Source organism: Melospiza melodia, chromosome 18 (assembly GCF_035770615.1).
Source record: "Melospiza melodia melodia isolate bMelMel2 chromosome 18, bMelMel2.pri, whole genome shotgun sequence".
NCBI classification, from domain to species: domain Eukaryota; kingdom Metazoa; phylum Chordata; class Aves; order Passeriformes; family Passerellidae; genus Melospiza; species Melospiza melodia.
In genome coordinates this window covers 7,194,091-7,212,291 of record NC_086211.1, presented here as the reverse complement: position 1 = coordinate 7,212,291, position 18,201 = coordinate 7,194,091, and the positions used below count along the sequence as shown (strand labels likewise).

Sequence of the window (18,201 nt, the reverse complement as noted above, 5' to 3'; positions counted from 1 at the left end):
TGTAGCGGAGCAGAGCTGGCATAGGCCGGGGTGGGACAGTGCGACTTGGCTTAGGAAAAGCCGGGGCTCATTGTTGCCCCGCGCTGGGAGCCCTGAGGGAAGAGCCCGTGAGGAAGGACCCGGCGTGGCGTCCAGGTGCGGGCCGCCTCTCCGCCGGCGTGTGGGAGGGGAGGGCGGGACGGGGAGCCTGCAGTCCGCAAAGGGCTGGCTCCATCCCCGCACCTCGCTCCAGCGGCCGCCGCTCGCTCTCGCCTTTTTACCGCACAAAGCGGAGGGAGCCGTGTTTCCTGTCCAGGGACCTGCTGAGAGAAACGAGCGTAACTTCCCCATTGTTATAACACACCGAAGGTGCAGTCCTGTGAGCGCCCCGAGCCTGGCGGAGCGGGCACCGGCCGGTGCCGCAGCCCGGCTCCCTCTGTGAGCACCCCCGAGAGCCTCCCCTCAGTGCTGCCCCTCGGGACCAGCAGCGCGTTTATTCTGGTTTCCGTCCCGATGTGGTGCAGTCACGTCATCAGAAGGATGAGGAAGACCCGTGTGTCCAACCAGTCTGTCAGGGCTGTGAGCATTGCACAGCGGTTTGGGACCCAGAACGGCAGGGCAGGATGTCGGCTAGGGCGCCTCAGGCAACGTTTGCTATTATCTCTCGGAATCCACTTTTCTTCTTTAGACTCTTGTTCTAATTTCTTTTAGCAGTTGTCATCCTGCTGTGGGAGAAACGCAGGTAATGTCACAGTGCATCTCACTGGCCTCAACAGCCTGTTCTTTCAGCCTCTGAGTATTAACGCAGTTGTAACCACTAGAAATTTCTGAAACCGATTTGCCTTCTGTGAGTCACAAAATGTTCACCAGGGCTTTAACCTGCTCAATATAAAGGCTGACTATTAAGAAGAGGGAGGGGATGCTCATGCATGATTTCATTGTAGTGCTATTAAAGGGAACATCTGGGGAAGGAAGTGTGGTACCTCAACTTCTAATTGAACCTATTTCATAAACAAGGTGCATGACTAGATGTACCAATTAGGGTAAAGTTGTGTCAGATCCTGCTTATTACCATTAGTCATGGTGCTAGAGACCATGTTTGTGCATTGTTAGAAGATTTTTGTTGAAGAAATTTCAAATGTCTTTCATATTTTCTATGGGGACTATTTTTGATTTGTGTCAGAAGGAATCAAGTCAAACAATTTAGAAATGACTGCTGGTAATGTTAGTGTGAAGCACTTTTATTCCTGGTGGTTGTGGAATTGGAAGGAAAGTAAAATTTCCTAATTTTCCATTTTGAAAACCTGTGCAGGGTGCTCCAGGTGGAAATAGACATGAAATGTCTACCTTTCCAAAAGCCCTAATATCCACTATATAAATAATTTCATTAAGTATATTTGTGAAGGTTTGAAAGAGCAAATGTGACACTTGCCAATAACGTACTAATTGTAATGACTTTGATATTAATCATAAAATAATAATTTCAATTTTACATCTTTTCAATAACCTTTTCCTTCATTTTAGGTTTCTCAGTAAAAGATTGTGAAACCAAACTTGCTACAAAAATGCAAAATTTTGTTGCCTGAAAATGGTATTGTCTTTACAGGTGTAGAAAAATAAGTTTGAAGATCTACATCATGGTCATTCTCAAATATTTTTAAAAATCAGTCATATTCTCAGAAATAAATTGGCTTTAATGAAACGAATCCTAGGGTTCCAGTTGTTTGTCAGCTTGACTTTTTTCTTAGCTATAAAATGAACTCACCTACTCTCTGCAACATGTTTCATGTCACAGCATCTTATATATGCAAAAGTGCATCCACACTTTATTTGCTCTTCAAGCATTCATTTCCCATGGTGGGGGGATGGAAAAACTGCCTGTTCCATATCCCCAGTCCCACCTGATCTGTGGCTTTTGTGTGGTCCTTGCCAGCGATTCGGAAGTTCCTCCCTTCCTGCACAGCAGCCTCTCTTCAGCCGCCTTGCAAACCACAGGAAGGCTGGAAGGAGCCTTGGCTTTCATTTCCTGTTTCTTCCATGGTTATTTTTATGAGGAGCTGCTTCCAGAGCTGCTGATCAAGCAGATATTCAAAGCAGGTGTTTTGATGGAAATGTGAAAATTGCATTTACGGTAAAATAGTTGATATGCAGAGGAGCAAAGTGTGAACTATTGGCATAAAGCAGCTTGTAAAGCTCTGCATAGTAAGGCTGAAATTTCAGCTTGAGGTATCAAAATTAATAGCAGACAGCTTCCTTTAACAGATGTAAAAATGAATAAAGCTTCAGTTAAAAAATAGATACCTGTGAGTAATTATGTATTGGGCTTATAGAATCAAGTATAATCATGTATAGTCAAGGGCTACTTTTAAGTTGCTGTTAAACAACTTTAAAAGGTAGAGGTTCCCTGGAGCTGGCTCCTTTCATGGCATAGTTCACACCACACATGCTAAGATAATTGATGGAAAAGATCAGCATCTTAAAAATTTGTTGGCTGAATATCTGAATGGTGGATTAAAGAAATCTGTATTCTTGGGCTGAATCTCTGCTATGTGGGCATACATAAAATGGTGTGAGTGCTACTTGTTATGTTTTATTTACATGCACCCTTCCATACCATGAAATTGTAAATTTAAAGGTGTTTTGTTTTAATTTTTTTATGGTTTGTTAGGTGAAAATATTGCTTCTATGACTTCTTAGCAATTAGTATTTTAAAATAGGAGGGCAAAACTTGGTATTTGTTTTGAAAGAAATATTCATCTACGTGCATGCTGCATTTGACATTCATAGCATTGAAATACATAAGGAGTTGAGTCACTTCATTCCAACATAGTCCATAATTTTAAGAATATATAACTAGCAAGAAAGATCTAAAATGTATGCAATTACTTTGAACTCTAACCAAGATGAGTGTTTGCAATAGGAAATTTTTAAGTGGAGTCTATACATCAGTTAAGAAGGGTTTCTTTCAATTTTTTGTCTACTTGTTCCATTGACTTCTAAATACTGATTATACTTAGAAATGCCATCTAATAACTTATTATTTTGGGCTCAATTTCTTATCACTCTGTGAAATGTGTTTCTGATTTAACAAAAAAGGAAGAATGGGAACATTTTCCTCCAATAGTTCCTTTCTGCAGCTCTGAAACAAGCAAATCCCCCATGTTATTTCAATTTGGAAAATTATTCTACTAATTGTTGTAATTCTCTTTTGTAACTTGAGGAAGAAGAGAGCTGTACTCCTGGAAGATGAAGATTCTCTGGGGAATTCATGCTAATGCACTGGCATATTCTATGACTACCTTAGGTGCTGGAATGATGAACAGCATTTTTAATTTCTACTACGTTAAGCTTTTCCTAAACCGATACAAAATTTCAGAAACAGGATTTCATGTGGCACAGGTACTGTACAATGGAATATTTTGATTGCCATATTGTGCTATGTGTCAGTGTTATTACCACAAAATGATCCTTTTAATGACAGATTAATTTTGGAATCATTGCAATTAATTAACAGTAAATTATCTTTGACTTTAGTTAATCCATAAACAAGGGAAGTTACACATAAAGCACATAATTTACAGTCTGTAGAGTAAAAATCTCCTGACTTAATTGCTGAAAAGATTTTTATGTTTGAGAGCTTGAAGTAATTTTCTAAACTGATTTTGCACCTCAGCTCCATAGATAAGTTTGACATTAGTGCTTTCCTATGAACTGTTTAAGTACTTAAATACTGCATTTATCCTGCAAGTCATTATCCATGTGAGTAACTCACATTGTAAATGGTCTCCTGAAAGTAATGGGCCAGCTCATGTTTTGAATTAACTTACTGTGAGAGTAATATCTGAGCTGTGCAGGATGAAAGCCCAGATATATAAGGTTTTGAAAGAATAGTCTCAGAGACAGTTTATTTCACATGTAGTTGGTCACCTACCTACTTACTCAATCTTATTTTTTCAAAATTTCTATAAACCTATGAATACCCATAAGAATTTTAGAGTCTGTTTTGACTCTAAGTAGCTGTTACTAAGACCTAAGTAGCTGTACTAGGACTCTAAGACCTGTTCTACTCTGAGTAGCTTTTCTATATATTTATTTATTGTCTGAATAGAAGTTTCTTTTAAATAAATATGCTGTGTTTGCATAATCTCTGTAGAGGAATGACAGTAGTGACAAATTCCCTTGTTTGTGGCAGGTCGTGTTTATGGTCTGGAACGCTGTCAATGATCCCCTTTTTGGGTATGTGAAAAATGCCAATCACTTGTTTTTAAAATTTTAAAAGTTTAATAGTAATAAAATGGTTATAAAAATAGTAATACAATTAGAGTAATAATAATTTGGACAATTTGAATTAGGACAATATGAGACAATAGAAACAAAGACTAAAGGACAGTCTGGGTACCTTTTCTGGGCAGCACAAGCCTGAAAAAGGACAGACGTTAACAGAGGATAACCCTTAAAACCAATAGCCTGTTCCATATTCATACATCTCATACATGATGCATAAATTCCATTCAAACACAAGATTCTGGCTGGTCATCATCAACTTCTTCCTCATAATCCTAACAATGTCATCCTGCCCGAGCGAGGTGGGAAGAAGTTTGTTTCTCCTCATAATAAGGCAATAAATTCTTTCTTGTCATGGAAGTATTTTATGAAAAATCCTTTTGTTGGGATCTTTTTTCCTGAGAAGCTGAGAAGCTTAATCTTCTCCGTGTTTTGCTGCTTTGGAATGTGATTTAGAGAATTGTTTAGCCAGCATGTGAAATTGTTTTTACGTGATGACCAATGACAGCCACCTGTGTCGAGGCTGTGAGCAGTCACAAGATTTTATTATCATTCCTTTCAAGCCTTCTGATGAAATCCTTTCTTCTATTCTTTGGTGTATAATTTATAATATATCATTAATAATTAATATATAATTTTCTATAATAATAACAACTAATATTCTAACTAACTAAAATAATAACTAATATATAATTTTCTTTTCATATAATATCATGAAATAATAAATCAGCCTTCTGAAACATGGAGTCAAGATTCTCATCTCTTCCCTCATCCTGGGACCCCTGCAAACACCACTACACCTTCTCTGGAAGATGTAGGTGTCCTGTGGCTGCTATCTCACTGCAAGTCCTTTCTTTTAGAAAGAAAGTATCCTACATAGCATAGTTTCTAGTTTAACATTTTGTTATAACCTAGAACTATATTTAACACACTATTTAAGAGAATATGTCGCTGTGGGACTTGAAACAACACGAGCACACACACCGCTGCTCTCAAGGTGAAGAAAAAGGGAAGTTTATTTTCTGACTCCAGCATTTAAAGTTTTCCAAAAGTGACAGTGGATTGGAGGGTGACAGTGCCACCTCTCCAGTGACGCTGGACAAACTAGCAGTCCGTCAAGTTTCTCCTCCTCCATAAAAGAACGCAAAACAATAAGTTACTTACAGAAAATGTGTGAGAAAGTTTGCTGCAAGAATGTAAACATCAGAAGGCTTAGAAAACCTTAAAAAAATCAGGGTGACAGGAATTAATACAGTATTACTTTCTAACACAACACACACAATATTCATTTGAATATTGTGAAAAACCAATGAGAAAATCCTCATTTTCCCCAGGTACATTCAGGACAACTCCCGGCTGAAGTGCTGTGCGCGGCGCCAGTTCTCCATCCTGTACGGAGCCCCCCTGTACGGCCTGGCCTTCCTGCTGCCCTGGTTCCCCTGGAGGCTCTATGGGGAGGGGGACTGGCTCTGCAGCCTGCACCTCATCGTGGCCCTGTGTGCCTTTGACGGGCTGCTGACCTTCGTGCTGCTGGCGCAGTGCGCGCTCTTCACCGAGAGCTGTCCCCGGCACGACAGCAGGCTCAGGCTCATCAAGTACAGCCAGGTGGCCACGCTGCTGGGCTCCACCAGCGTGCTCTTCTGTGGGCTCATATCTGATAACATGGAAAACTTTGGGTATTTTCAGGTTTTCGTTGTTTTGATCGCAGCGCTAGCCACAGCTTGTATGTGTTGCACAGGTAAATACAGCACGAGTCAGTATGAGCAGAGGGAAGGTCACATGGAGGATGCTAATCTGGAAAATGGTAATGGAGCTTTCTCCTTGGCCTCAGTGGTTTCATTGACCAAACAGATCATGACAGAGAAGAACTTTCTGTGTTTTGTAACAATGAACTTCTTCCAAGTCTTCCACCTAGCCTTCTACAACAATTTCATGATGATCTTCGCGGATAATCTCATTCCTAAGGATGTCCTTTCTTCCTCAGTAAGAAGTATCATGTATGGAGCAGGTTTTATTTGTCCTCAGGTAGGTAGTTATGCTTTATTTATGAATATGAAAACCTGTTGTTTTAGTAGTTCACAGTATCCATTTAATGTTTGAAAAAATGCTGTATTTGGCATAAGGCATTTACAAAATGAGTGCTAAATCTCACTCCCCAGTGCTCTAGAAGAAGAAAATATCTCAGTGCAGGCTTATCAAGTGTAAGAGGTAGAGGGAGCAGACAGGCTGGTGGAACATGTGTTTAAAACAACATGAGACTTGAGTAGGCAAGGGATGAATGTTTTGTATCCTCCAGCACTTATAATACCTAAGCATAAAGGAATGAAAAACATGGCCAAGATCAAATGCTTCTAAAGCAAAATCTGCAGAATTCTGAATTCCTTTTTGTTTTGATTTGTTTTCCAATGCTGTGTATTATAAATGAAAGACTGGGCTCTTCTTCAGGAAGTTTCTGAAATAAAATGCTCAAAATACCAGAAAAAATTTTAAAGTATAGAAAGCATTGTTAAAATATGTGGTATCTCAGTCATGGAAACCAAACAAAACTCTAAATAGCTGCTTTTGGAGAAAAATACATTCCCATTTATTTTCTGGATTGGTCTGTTGGTCAGCAGTATTTATGGGGAAGAGAGACATCCTTTTAAGAGCCCAGTCAGGGATGAGGGGAGGAAAAATGAACTGAAAAGAGAAAGAGAACCCAAAAGAGTAATGTGTGAAAACAAGCAGCAAAAGTATATCCCACAGAATTTGACCATACTTCTCAGCAGTAAATTAAAAATTCCTCTGTTCATTGCCTTCTAACTTCTTTCTCTAAATCTTCAAAAACTTACTCTGTTTTTACCTGTTGGATGCTGAAAGTTAGGATACTCAAAATATGAGTATCCTGACATTCATCATAGGTGCTGATGGTGTTGAGAATTTTTTAAAATCAGGCTATTGTATTCATTAAATTGTAATGGGTTTTGATAAGTAATATGTATAAGAAGATAGATGAAAATGCAACTGGAATTCACAGCTCAATTTCAGTTCCCATTTGGGCTTTTGCATATAAAACATAGAGATCCTGAACATAACTTCTGTTCCATAACTCCTAACTATCTATAATTTCAACTTTTGTCCTTATCACAGCTTTAATAGTTTTGGAGTTTTCCCCTGTACCTCAGGCAGTTAGGTAATGAACTTTGGAAACAAATCAGAAGCTACAGAAGTTAGGAAAGCTTAAATAATTTTACACTTAATATATAACAATCACTTTTATTGATAAAATCAGTGTGACAGTGTGAAAAGAATAATCTTTCAGAAAATCCATCCCTTTCTGCTCCCCAGAGACTCTTTGTCTAGGAGGTCACTGAACCGTGGAGGGTTTGCTGTGACCTTATTTTTCTCAGGTTTTGTCCCTTAGAGCTCAAGATACAATAAGAGAATTCTCTGATGGCAATGTCCTGAACCTCACTTACTGGAAAAACACCCAACCCTTGTAAAATAAAGCTCCTTTTTATGAACTCTGCTTCAGTGGCCTCTGCTAGAATTCAGCTTCTGACTTAGGCTCCTTCTGGTAGTGGATGTGAGGAACACAACCTGCCCACAAGGAAAATGCTGCTGTAGCATAGACAAACAACTCTGAATTTGCATCATTGTTTGTATTTTCCTTACAAACACACAGTCTTAAAGACATGCAAGTAGTGAGGAATTTTCTAAGTCATAAGTACTTCCTGAGACAGGGTTATTTTGCAATTACAGGGAGACAGGAACATGGTGTTTACAATAGCAGGCATTACATGATCCCTTAGTGTTTCTAGAGGAGGCACTTTTCAGCAGAATCCCTGAAAACAGCCAGGGGGAGAAATATGTTTTAAATTTCTTATAACAAGATATTTTTCTTATACCACCTTTCCAGATTTGTTTTACCTCCCTGATCAAGCTTTTTATACAATAGCACTTGCCACGGTAATCCTTGTCTGACCATAGCATCCTGGCTTTATTTGTTATGGTAAAGCAGTGAGTGTGAGAACAATTGTACAAGGAAAATTCTTCCCTGTTCTTCATCTGAATATTACTCAGTTCATCTCTGTAACACAGAAGAAAGGAGAAAATGTGGATCTTTATACAGATCCACAGATTTTTTTTGTATATTTGTGACAGAGATGAGGACATGTAGATGGTGACAAAAGCCCATATAATGAAAAGAACATAATTCATTACAGAATGTCCTATTGAAACTGAAAAGTGAGGAGAATGTAGAACTTAAATTTTGTTCATACTCTAGTCAGCACTTAATATAATTTTCATGAGTTAGCCAGTCATTAGAGTCTCAGAATCTGCTCCTTGCCAAGATTGGCAAAATTAACACTCAGCCATGCACAAGCACTGGGCTCTGCCTTTCTGTGCTTGCTAGCAAAGCCTCTACCTTGCTTTGTTAAAGCTGTCCTGGTGAGCTTGCTTTGACAGCTTAAAAATCATGCTTGATTTCTGTAAATGTCAGTGAAAATAGTAATATCAATGAAAAAGCAATGACTGAAAATACATCTTTTCAGCAGTTACATGGCAAGATGCTTGATTTACAGTTACCATACTGCAGAGCTAATACTTTAAGAAATAACAGAAGTAAAGATCATGAGCATTAAATAATAGTTAGGCATTGTGGGGAACTGTTTCCCTCAGGATACAGCAGTTCTCAGGCTGGTTTTTCAGTGAAAGGGGACTGTACCTAGTAGAAGTGGCATAGAATGAGCCAGTAGAGAGTTGTCTTTGTTCAATTTCTATTTTTTTATTTTGTTGAACTTCTTAGAAAGGGTCACTGTTTGCTTTTTCTTTTCTTTAAAGGGTATTAATTATGTCAGGTCTGTGTTTTATAGCTCTCCTAATGCTGAGACAATGTACTGTACCTTTTCATCTTATATGTGTATATATTATCTTTTCAGTGCCTTGTTCTTCTTAGTCATGCTTGGTTGAAGAAGTTTGGTTATTACAGAATCATCTTATTTTCCTTTTACTATGAAGGAGTAGCTGCTGCTGTCATGTGTCTTCTAGGGCAAGAACACCATTATCTGCTGGCATTTTATGTCACAACAAACATGTAAGTAAATCCACTCCCCTGTTCATAGACACAGCTGAAATACTTCTAACAGATCAGACACTTGCTTTTATTTACCATGAAGATTCTGCCTCTGCTTTCATGGTTTTCATTCTGTTTCACTTACCAGAAAAGTTGAAACTCCAGTTACAACTTTTTTTTTTTTTTCATTTTATTTTGTTTTAGCTTTTATTTTCTGCTTGAAATAAAAAATACCTTAAATGCAAACAGCAATTACAGTTTGCAGGCACATACCTCCAGTACTTTAACCTGAGATGCAAGGGAAGGAGAATCTCATGAGGAGCTCAGCAGAGGAATCAGCCTCTCTCCCCAAGGAGTTTGCTGGGAAAGCTCAGCCCTCACCCTGTGTTCCAGGAGCCCTTTTGTGCTGCACTGCAGCAGATCTGGGTAACTCAGGCTGGGTACCCAGCACTGAGCCCATTCCTCTGGCTCAGTGGAAGATGCCAAGTTGCAGTAATTTCACATAAGTACATAATGATACATGGAAAACCTTATTTCAAGATAAAGAGCTGTTTGTATCAGGATACTGTTACAGCAGTTTGGTTTTATTTCTTCATGTTCTCTTTCATTGTTGTCTTTCTCCATGTTCTTTCCTGCCCTCTTTTTCTTCATCTTTCCCTCCCCACCCCATTTTCTTTCTTATTTTCAGTATTGCAGTCGTGGCCTACTCTAACACTGAATTGTGTGAACAATAAATTGAATTTCGTTATCTGCATGTTTTAAATGATGAAGATGTGTTTTGATTTCTCCAAGAAAAAATTCTGAGGTACCTAAGACTGTATGTTTAAAGAGCTAGTTGTTCAAAGTACCTTGATAGTAAAAGCTAATCACACCCAAAATTTAATGACACAGAAATTGTAGTATTTTAATTTATTGTTTCATTTGGTTATTTGTTAACAATCAGCTTTGTATGTGTGTGTTTCTATGTGTGTGTTGCAAATCTATATACACCATAATTCAGATCTAGGAATGCATGTAAACTATTCTTTCTGTTCTAATTCTTCCACCTTGAAGTTTATCTTCCACATGGTCGTGTCTTTTCCAGATTTCAAGAGCAAATTTTCAGTTTCCCCTTTTTCTGAGGTGTTTCTTTTCTCCTGATCATTTAAAATGACATTTACTGTTAGTGTAAATTTATTGTCAAAGAGTCCATGACCTTTTACACCAATGTCCAGCAAAAAAAAAGAAGAAAACCTCCCCACTTTTAGGTTTGCATATTGGCTTCTAATTCTCACCTAAGAACAGATCTGGTAATGCTTTCAGATAGATCACCATGTTTTAAGGAACATCTCAGCTTTGTGTGTTTGCAGAATATTTGTGTTGGTGTGTTTGTGTTTGAATGTCAGTTACAATTTCATTATAAAGTAAATATAAGAACTATGAACATCTGAAATATTTTGTTTTTCTTTAGGGTAATTGTGCAAGCTTCATTTAGCTTGTTCAATTTGCCTTTGGCAGATATTGTTGATGCAGATTTAATAAAGCACAAGAGGAGGTAAGTCAGTCATTACAGTTTTTTTAAACATGCTGTTTGCCTTGTTACTCTTTGGTAATAAATTATGTCAAAGTAAAGATAGTAAATGATCTGGGATCCCTGATACACCAGTACTTTTTGTGAGAGCAGCTTAGCACAAGTGAAGATCAGAACTTGAGTAAAGTTTCCTGCAGTTCCTTCAAGAGAATTTAAACAGATTATTAGCTCATTTCTCTTTTTTCTTATACTATAATATAAGCCAAGTCCTACCAATTTTTGTAGCTTTATTTTTGCTAGCTTCAATTGAATTACTTTGTAACCAGGTACATCTGTAATCATGTACAGAATTTTCTGAATGAATGAGGCCTTTCCAAGATGGAAAAGGTGTTAAGAAAGCTTTGCCTATGCTATGTAAAATGAAGATTTCAAAGTCTAACTGGTTCCTTTATCTCCTGAAATAAAAGTGATAAAACCTGCTGCAGAATAGCATATTGCAACTCATTGATCTTTTGGATTTTTATCAAAGTGCACAGAACTTCCTGTTGGTTCAATCAGTTCTTATGTAAGTGTAGATTCACTCCTGTTGAAGAACTTGCCCCTCAAATCTGTTGCTTTCATGAGGAAAAAATTACCTCATTTTCTGGCCTATGCATGCAAAATCTTCAGTTATAATTAATTTTCCATGAACTGTTCATTCTGATTTAACTTCAATAATTAATCAAAGTGCACAAAGTTGAATTTAAGTACGAGTGACTTCAGAATTAGGGCCAAGCTGTGTCTATGTATATATCTGTGTATATATATTTATATAAATAAATATATATATACTCATGCACACACTCCATAGAGGTTTGTAACCTATAATTTCCAAATAAATTGAAATTTCATTATGAGAGTAGATCTGCTATAATGTGTGTACTATATGAATCCAAAGATCATGATATTTAGCATTTGCACATTAACAAGATTTAAAATCACAATTGTAATCAATACACTAATAAGTTTATGTTGTGCAATAATTTGGTTTTTTTCCCAAAATATTTTAGATTACCACTTTCCTCTATGGTTTTTGGTACCAATGCTTTGTTTACCAAGCCTGCCCAATCTTTGGCTCCAATGGTTGTGCTTACAATACTGAATCATTATGGATATTATAACCTGAATAATGTACCTGGTCGTCCTGATATAAGGTGAGTTCAAAAAAGATACTTTAAATCTTAGAAAATAACATTAAATAGTCCTGTAATCCAAAAATAAAATTGATCAGCAATTACTTTGCATCAACTGCACTTCAAAAACATAAACATTTAAAAAATACTTATTAGTTGTTTTTGTCCATGTAGAAGTTAAAATGTTTTTTAAAGAGTAAATAATCTATTAAACAATATACATTAGGATATCTACTTATTTTGAAAAGCAAAGTATACCTTTCATCCCCTGGCTTTTTGCAATAAAAGAAGAAAATGTTTGAGCTCACTTAATAGCTCTTATTAAGATACATGTTGTCCTGGTATCTGCATTTTGTTTGCCTCATAAAGCTACTTCCTTAAATATATAATATAAAAAGTTAATCAGATTTTTGTTGTTGTTGGTTTTTGGTTTATTTTTGAGAGAAAGCAATGTAATCACTGGAGGGAGAGACTTTGCCTGGAGTAGGAATGGAGCATTTTGGCTCCAATAGTCCTTACCATTCTAATGCTAATGATTTCATTGCAGTCCCTGGAGACCTTAATACAGCATAAAGCTCTGGTTGCTGCTTAGTTGGACATGTGTGGGCTTTTATAAAAATAAATTAACAGGGAATAACCACACTGAAAGGGTCACAGGCTGTATTTATGACCATCAGGAGGAAGTGGCAACAGAAAGAACAACAGAAGTCAGGGCTAAATGGAAAATTCAGTCCTGATTAGGATTTACTTGAAGGAACAATGAATATCCTGAGAGCTACACAGCTCTCCTAAACCTTTAGTAAAAACCTAAATGGAACAGGTAAACACAATTTTATATGAACTTTTGTGGAGATAGCTCCTGAGGGAGAGAAGTCTGGTTATGAGACACCTATGGTTAGGAGAACATTCCATATTTGAGGAATTTAAAACAAAAATGTATGAGGACAAGCATGACATAAAAGAACAACAGGTGGTCTTCAGAAATGCATCCAGACAGAAGCAAAGGCAGCTTAAGTTTGAGGCTATGTGTGAGAACAGCTTATTTTAATGCTTTCTGTAGATAGCCAGTGAGATGATGAGAAGAGGACATGAACCTCATTATAATGTCAAATAAGATGAGTGATTTTTGCAGAAGACTTGTAGGTTGAACTGGATGGGGATATGAGAGGGCTGAATATATTCATCTTGATGATTCAGAGAAATTCAGATTTGAAACATAAAAACTGCAGTTCTGATCCCTTTCAATCAGAGAAATGATCCCTTTGTGGATGGATTTTAAATCACAGTAGTCATAAATCTTTTTTGCCTGGTAAATAGCCCCTGGACTATAGCAACAATAAATTATTATTTAGAGGCTGAAATACTTGGAATGCTTAGTCTATAAATCCTGTGTTTTCACTTGAGTCATGCTGAAATTTTATTTATTTCACTCAGGCCAGGAACAGCCTAAAACATACAAAGCCGAGATTAGTGAATCAGAGCACCTGAAATATATATTTCTCTTGCCCATCCTTTCAAAAGTAATTTCTTAAATATGAAGCAGTTTGCCTGTGTTTCCTGTACATTTGGTGTGTGAATGGGTTTCCTTTGCTTGCAAATGGAGTACAGGGTTGATACACAATCCATGAAGACCAGAAAGCTCAAAGTTGTTTCTAGGGAGTCACTTTGCCCTTGGCACTGTTCTCAGACCATTGACTGAGCTAAAACTACTTTTATATATATATATATATATATATATATATATATATATAAAACCTATTGGCTGGTCCCATATTTCAGCCATAGGCAGACAGTTAAAATACACTTGCCCCAGGACTAAGTTGTTTGAGAACAAACAGAAATTAAATAAAAGAGATTGTTTAAAATACACCCAAACTGTTTTGGGGGGAAAAAAAGCTTTTCACACATGTGCATTGTATAAAATGAAGTGTTATGACCCATACCAATACAATCTCAGCTCTGTCCTTCCTCCTGCTCCAAAGCTGGCAATATCTATTGAGTGCTTTGGAAAGCATTTGCTTTATTAGGTGTAGTGGCAGTGAATTGTGAAGATAGTACAGAGGACCCTTATCCTGCATTAACAAAATGTTTGGGCCCTGAATAAATATGTCTGAAGAGTTTCCAGCAATGTTGTTTACTGGGACAAGGCAGAGTATGCAGTCTATACACTATTTACTGCATTCTGAATTATTTTTAATAATTGATTTTACTAATAATTATTACTTTTTCTTGATCTGAGAGTTTGGGGATGACACAAAGCTGGGGCTGTGGCATGAGCACACAGGGTCACAGTGCCATTGGGGGGATCTTGGCAGGCTGGGGAAATGGGCTGGAATTAGACAAAGTCCTGCAGCAGGGCAAAGGTGATCCTTCCCCTCTGCTCACACACTGTGCCACATCCTTAGGAAGTGTGGGCACTGCACAGAAGTTAAACACTTTGTCATGGAAAGTGGTTTTTAATGTCTTTAAAATTTGAGCAATACTTTGCAGAATGGAATGTCCTGATTTTTCCTTTCTTCCATCATCATAGCAAAAGCAGTATGTGCCCTGTATGGCTTCAGATGTTTTTTGTTCTTGTTTGGGTTTGGGGTTTTTTTTGATTTTTTTGTTTTTTGTTTTTTTTTTCAGTTTGGCTTGATTTTTTTTTTTTACTTTGCTATGAAAAAGATGCCTAGTTTAAAACCTCCCTCTTCTGGAGAGCCACTGCAACTACCACCAGCTTCTCTTGAGAGTGCTTTTCAAATTCGTTCTTCAGAATGAAGATATTTGGCAGCAATTCTTCATTATTTATTGAAGGCACTTTAAACTGTCAATGCTTTCATATTGAATTACTGAACTACCTGACATTCTGTTCAGAGTGATTTTAGGGCTGTTTAGGGAAACAACGTATGTTTTATTCCTGTGTGTGCAAAAAAAGGTAGTTGTGAAAATTTCTGGAGTTACTAGTTCAACTGTAATTGTGATAAAATCCAAGATCTGCTCTGGATTTATCCCAGTCCCTTAATGAAATATTTTCCCATTCCTTGTTTAGTGTATTATAATTTTTCATAATTCCTGCAATAACTTAAGGTTTTAGAGTACAACAGGTAATATTACTTTCTTAAATCAGCATTGTTCTAGTGAAACCAAATCAGGCCTGCACAGTGAGAGTGATTTTGCAGATGTTCTTTGTGTCAAGGTGGAATAATGTTAGCATTGAAAACTGCAATCCTCTTTAGTGTGCAGAGCAGGCCCAGTGCAAGCCCCAACATCCTGTTGACTGTGTCTGAGTGCTGTTCTCATCACTAGATGGTTAAATCATGTGTCTGTGGGCTCCCTGTGGCACTGCTCCTGCAGTCCCTGGGGCAGCTGTGCCGGGGCTGTGCATGGTGTGGGCTCCTGCCCCTGGAGGTGCGCTGGAAATGCGCCTGGATCCAGGCCAGTGAACAGCTCCACGTGGGAAATGATTGTCCCTGCCAATAAACATTGGCCGTGGCCCAGTGGCTGCCAGGGAACATTTCCAGCCACAAATGCAATTGCCCGAGTGATTGAGTGATTCACTCCTGAGCCTGGGGCTTTTGTTTTCTCCTGGAGCATTGGCACGGACATGGTTTGAGATAAACTGAGGGCTCATTTCTGAGCCTGGCTCGGTACTAAGGACAGAATCTGGGCTTTGTTGGAGGTTGCAAACATTTTTTCTGTTAAACTGAGCGAGACTTGACTTGATTCTTTCATGATTCAGAGGAGCTCTTAGGTTTTATTCCAAAACCTGCTCAAGGTTTGGGGGATTTTTCACAGATTTCAGGTTTTTGGACCATATTCATAGCTGTGAGTCTCTTATCTCATCCCTGAATACTAAGGAAAAATTAGAAAGGAACATAAACTGCCTCATGGAGAGAAAGTTCACTTAGGGGCTGTTTCTCAGCTTGAGTTGACTTTCCTGATATTTAAGTAATTAGAATCCCATAATTAACAGAATGCAAGCAGATAATGGTTCATACTAGATGAATGCCAAAATGCATGCTTTGAGCTGTCAGAAACCATGCTGCTCATAAAAGGGAGCTCATTTAATTCCTGTATTTTCTTGCCTCATTCATATTTGCTGATGCTTTTATTTATTTTTCATTAGAGAAGATTTAAATGAGGAAATGCCATGCATTCATTACAAAAAAAGAAAACTAGTGTTAATTTCACATTTATTCTTTCTATGGCTTATATTATCTTGTAATCATTTATTTTAAAACCAAATGAACTAAGGCATGATATTTCAAATTGCCCTTGAAACCATACCTGAATTTTGTGCAATTATCATTATTTCTATCTAGCATTCAGCATCTAAAACATCACACTGTGGATAGTTAGAGCACAGATTTCAACTCAAATAAATTAATTTCATGTTCAAATGTTTGCTTCCATTTTCTACTTTTCTTTCTCTTCCAAATTTTTCAATCTTATTAAAGCTTTTTGGATGCTCTTTTCTATAATTGGATGAAATTTGCTTAAATTGATTTCTATATTACATAATCAGGAAAGTAGTGAACAGGATTTCTTAGGTTGTATTAAAATTAACTCTTTCTATGCTAATTGTCTGAATTCCTCCCCCCTAGAGAAAACAATATATAATACATATCTGTATGTAGAATTAGAAAATACACAAGATTTTTCTATTTCCTTTACTTAGAATTGACAGTACAGTAGCATGTCTTTGTTTATAATGGGAATGATGTAAAAATAACTTGTTTAGTGATCATGGAAGTTAATCTTCATATTGAAAGCTGTGTTCTCATTTGTTCCAGCAGGTCGTTTTTGGATCTCCATGATGCCATGTTCTACCTGGTCTGTCTGGTTCCCTTCTGCATTGCATTCCTACAGATCCTGACCTGGACTCCCTTTTCCATCCAGAACAGCCACCTGGCAGCTCCACAGTAAATATGGAACAGTGGTCAGTGCTTCTCCTGCTGAACCACAAGAGAGTTCAGTAAGTTTTCCATGTGAGAGAGCAAAATTGCAAGATGAAACACAGTTTGAGCTGTTTCATTCAGTCTCTACAGACTGTGACTCACATTCAGCCTTAATGCTGAGCCTACACAAGTTTTTCCTAGTTCAGTTGCTTTCTGTTAATGGGTTTTATCCTTAATTACTTTATTTAAAGTAATTTCTGGTATATAATGATTCCTGTTAACTCATTTGAAGAAAGGATGTGGCAGATCAGGGAAAGGGATCCCAACCCAGCACCTGGAATTCCAGGGAACTGTCTTTTCTGAAGCCTACTGGTGGATTCATTTTGCCATGCTGATAAAATGGCAGATCTCTGAAGTTAATCTGGAAGATCTCAGTGATCCATCCCTCATGGATGGCAGCGAGATAAAATTTAGATGGTGTCTAGCTGGCCAGTGTCAAGACAAATCTGACAGCTACCATGGGAAGAGCCAAGAGAATTCGCTACCCTGTGAAAGTCTGTGTAAGGCTGCAGGAGAAAAGGATCCAGATGCTGTTCAGTGTTGTTCAGTATGGAAAAAGCTCAGGAAGTCCTCACTGGCTTTCAGGTAACCTCTGGTTGGTGGAAGGTCAGTGCAGTTTTCTGGCTTTAAATGGGGAAATAATTTTGAAGGTGTGCTATAGATAGTGCCTTATAGAGAATGTCGTTGTGGCAAGGACAGCATCAGTCTGTGGGTCTAGGGTTCAGCTCTTGGACAAATGGAGGCACACACAGTTCCTAAACCAAGCTCTCCCTGTTCACTGGTGTTATGTTGGCTAACTCATTTGGTGTGTGACTATTTAAGTTAATTTCTGAATCATCAAGTTGAAATTAGTTAATTTGTGATTTTTTCAATGAATCCTTTGATTTTTATAAAATAAAGGGTTTTGGACCAAAATTTAGAAACATTGAGTCCTCTCTTCATTTCACACTTTGCAATGATAAGACACATTAGCATGTTTACAGTACTCCCATTTAATCAATATTATTCTTCCTCCAATATAGCCACAGTGTAATAGTGCAGTGATAAACCTTTAGCATAATACAGTCACTGCATTTTTGTATTTTGTTTTGCCTGGGCAAACACAGTTTTAGTAGCACTTTCTTGGGGAGTGTCACTTGAAAATACAAGAGCACTGTGGATCCCAGTTTTAAAAGGCTGAGCAAGCTGATTTTCAAGGCTCTGCACTTACTGTGACAGGTAACTTGGAACAGAAAGGAGTGTAAGAAATGGCTTTGCATT

At 37.7% G+C, this 18,201-nt stretch overlaps 1 protein-coding gene across 3 annotated transcripts; it reads left to right on the top strand.

Moving 5' to 3' along the window:
* The first annotated feature begins 15 nt into the window (after window positions 1-15).
* Window positions 16-17,827, top strand: LOC134426409 (transmembrane protein 180-like). 3 transcript variants are annotated; one of them, XM_063171425.1, is made up of 8 exons: window positions 16-135; window positions 3,200-3,378; window positions 4,172-4,215; window positions 5,598-6,288; window positions 9,186-9,340; window positions 10,770-10,853; window positions 11,879-12,022; window positions 16,780-17,827. In XM_063171425.1, exons 2-8 carry the CDS (start codon window positions 3,226-3,228, stop codon window positions 16,907-16,909), a joined length of 1,401 nt encoding a protein of 466 aa, XP_063027495.1. In that variant the 5' UTR covers window positions 16-135; window positions 3,200-3,225; the 3' UTR covers window positions 16,910-17,827. The 3 variants fall into 3 exon arrangements, with proteins under 3 accessions (XP_063027495.1, XP_063027494.1, XP_063027496.1); XM_063171424.1 differs by lacking the exon at window positions 16-135 and adding an exon at window positions 509-721; XM_063171426.1 differs by lacking the exons at window positions 16-135; window positions 11,879-12,022 and adding an exon at window positions 509-721 and having other exon boundaries at window positions 16,777-17,827.
* The last annotated feature ends 374 nt before the right edge of the window (window positions 17,828-18,201 follow it).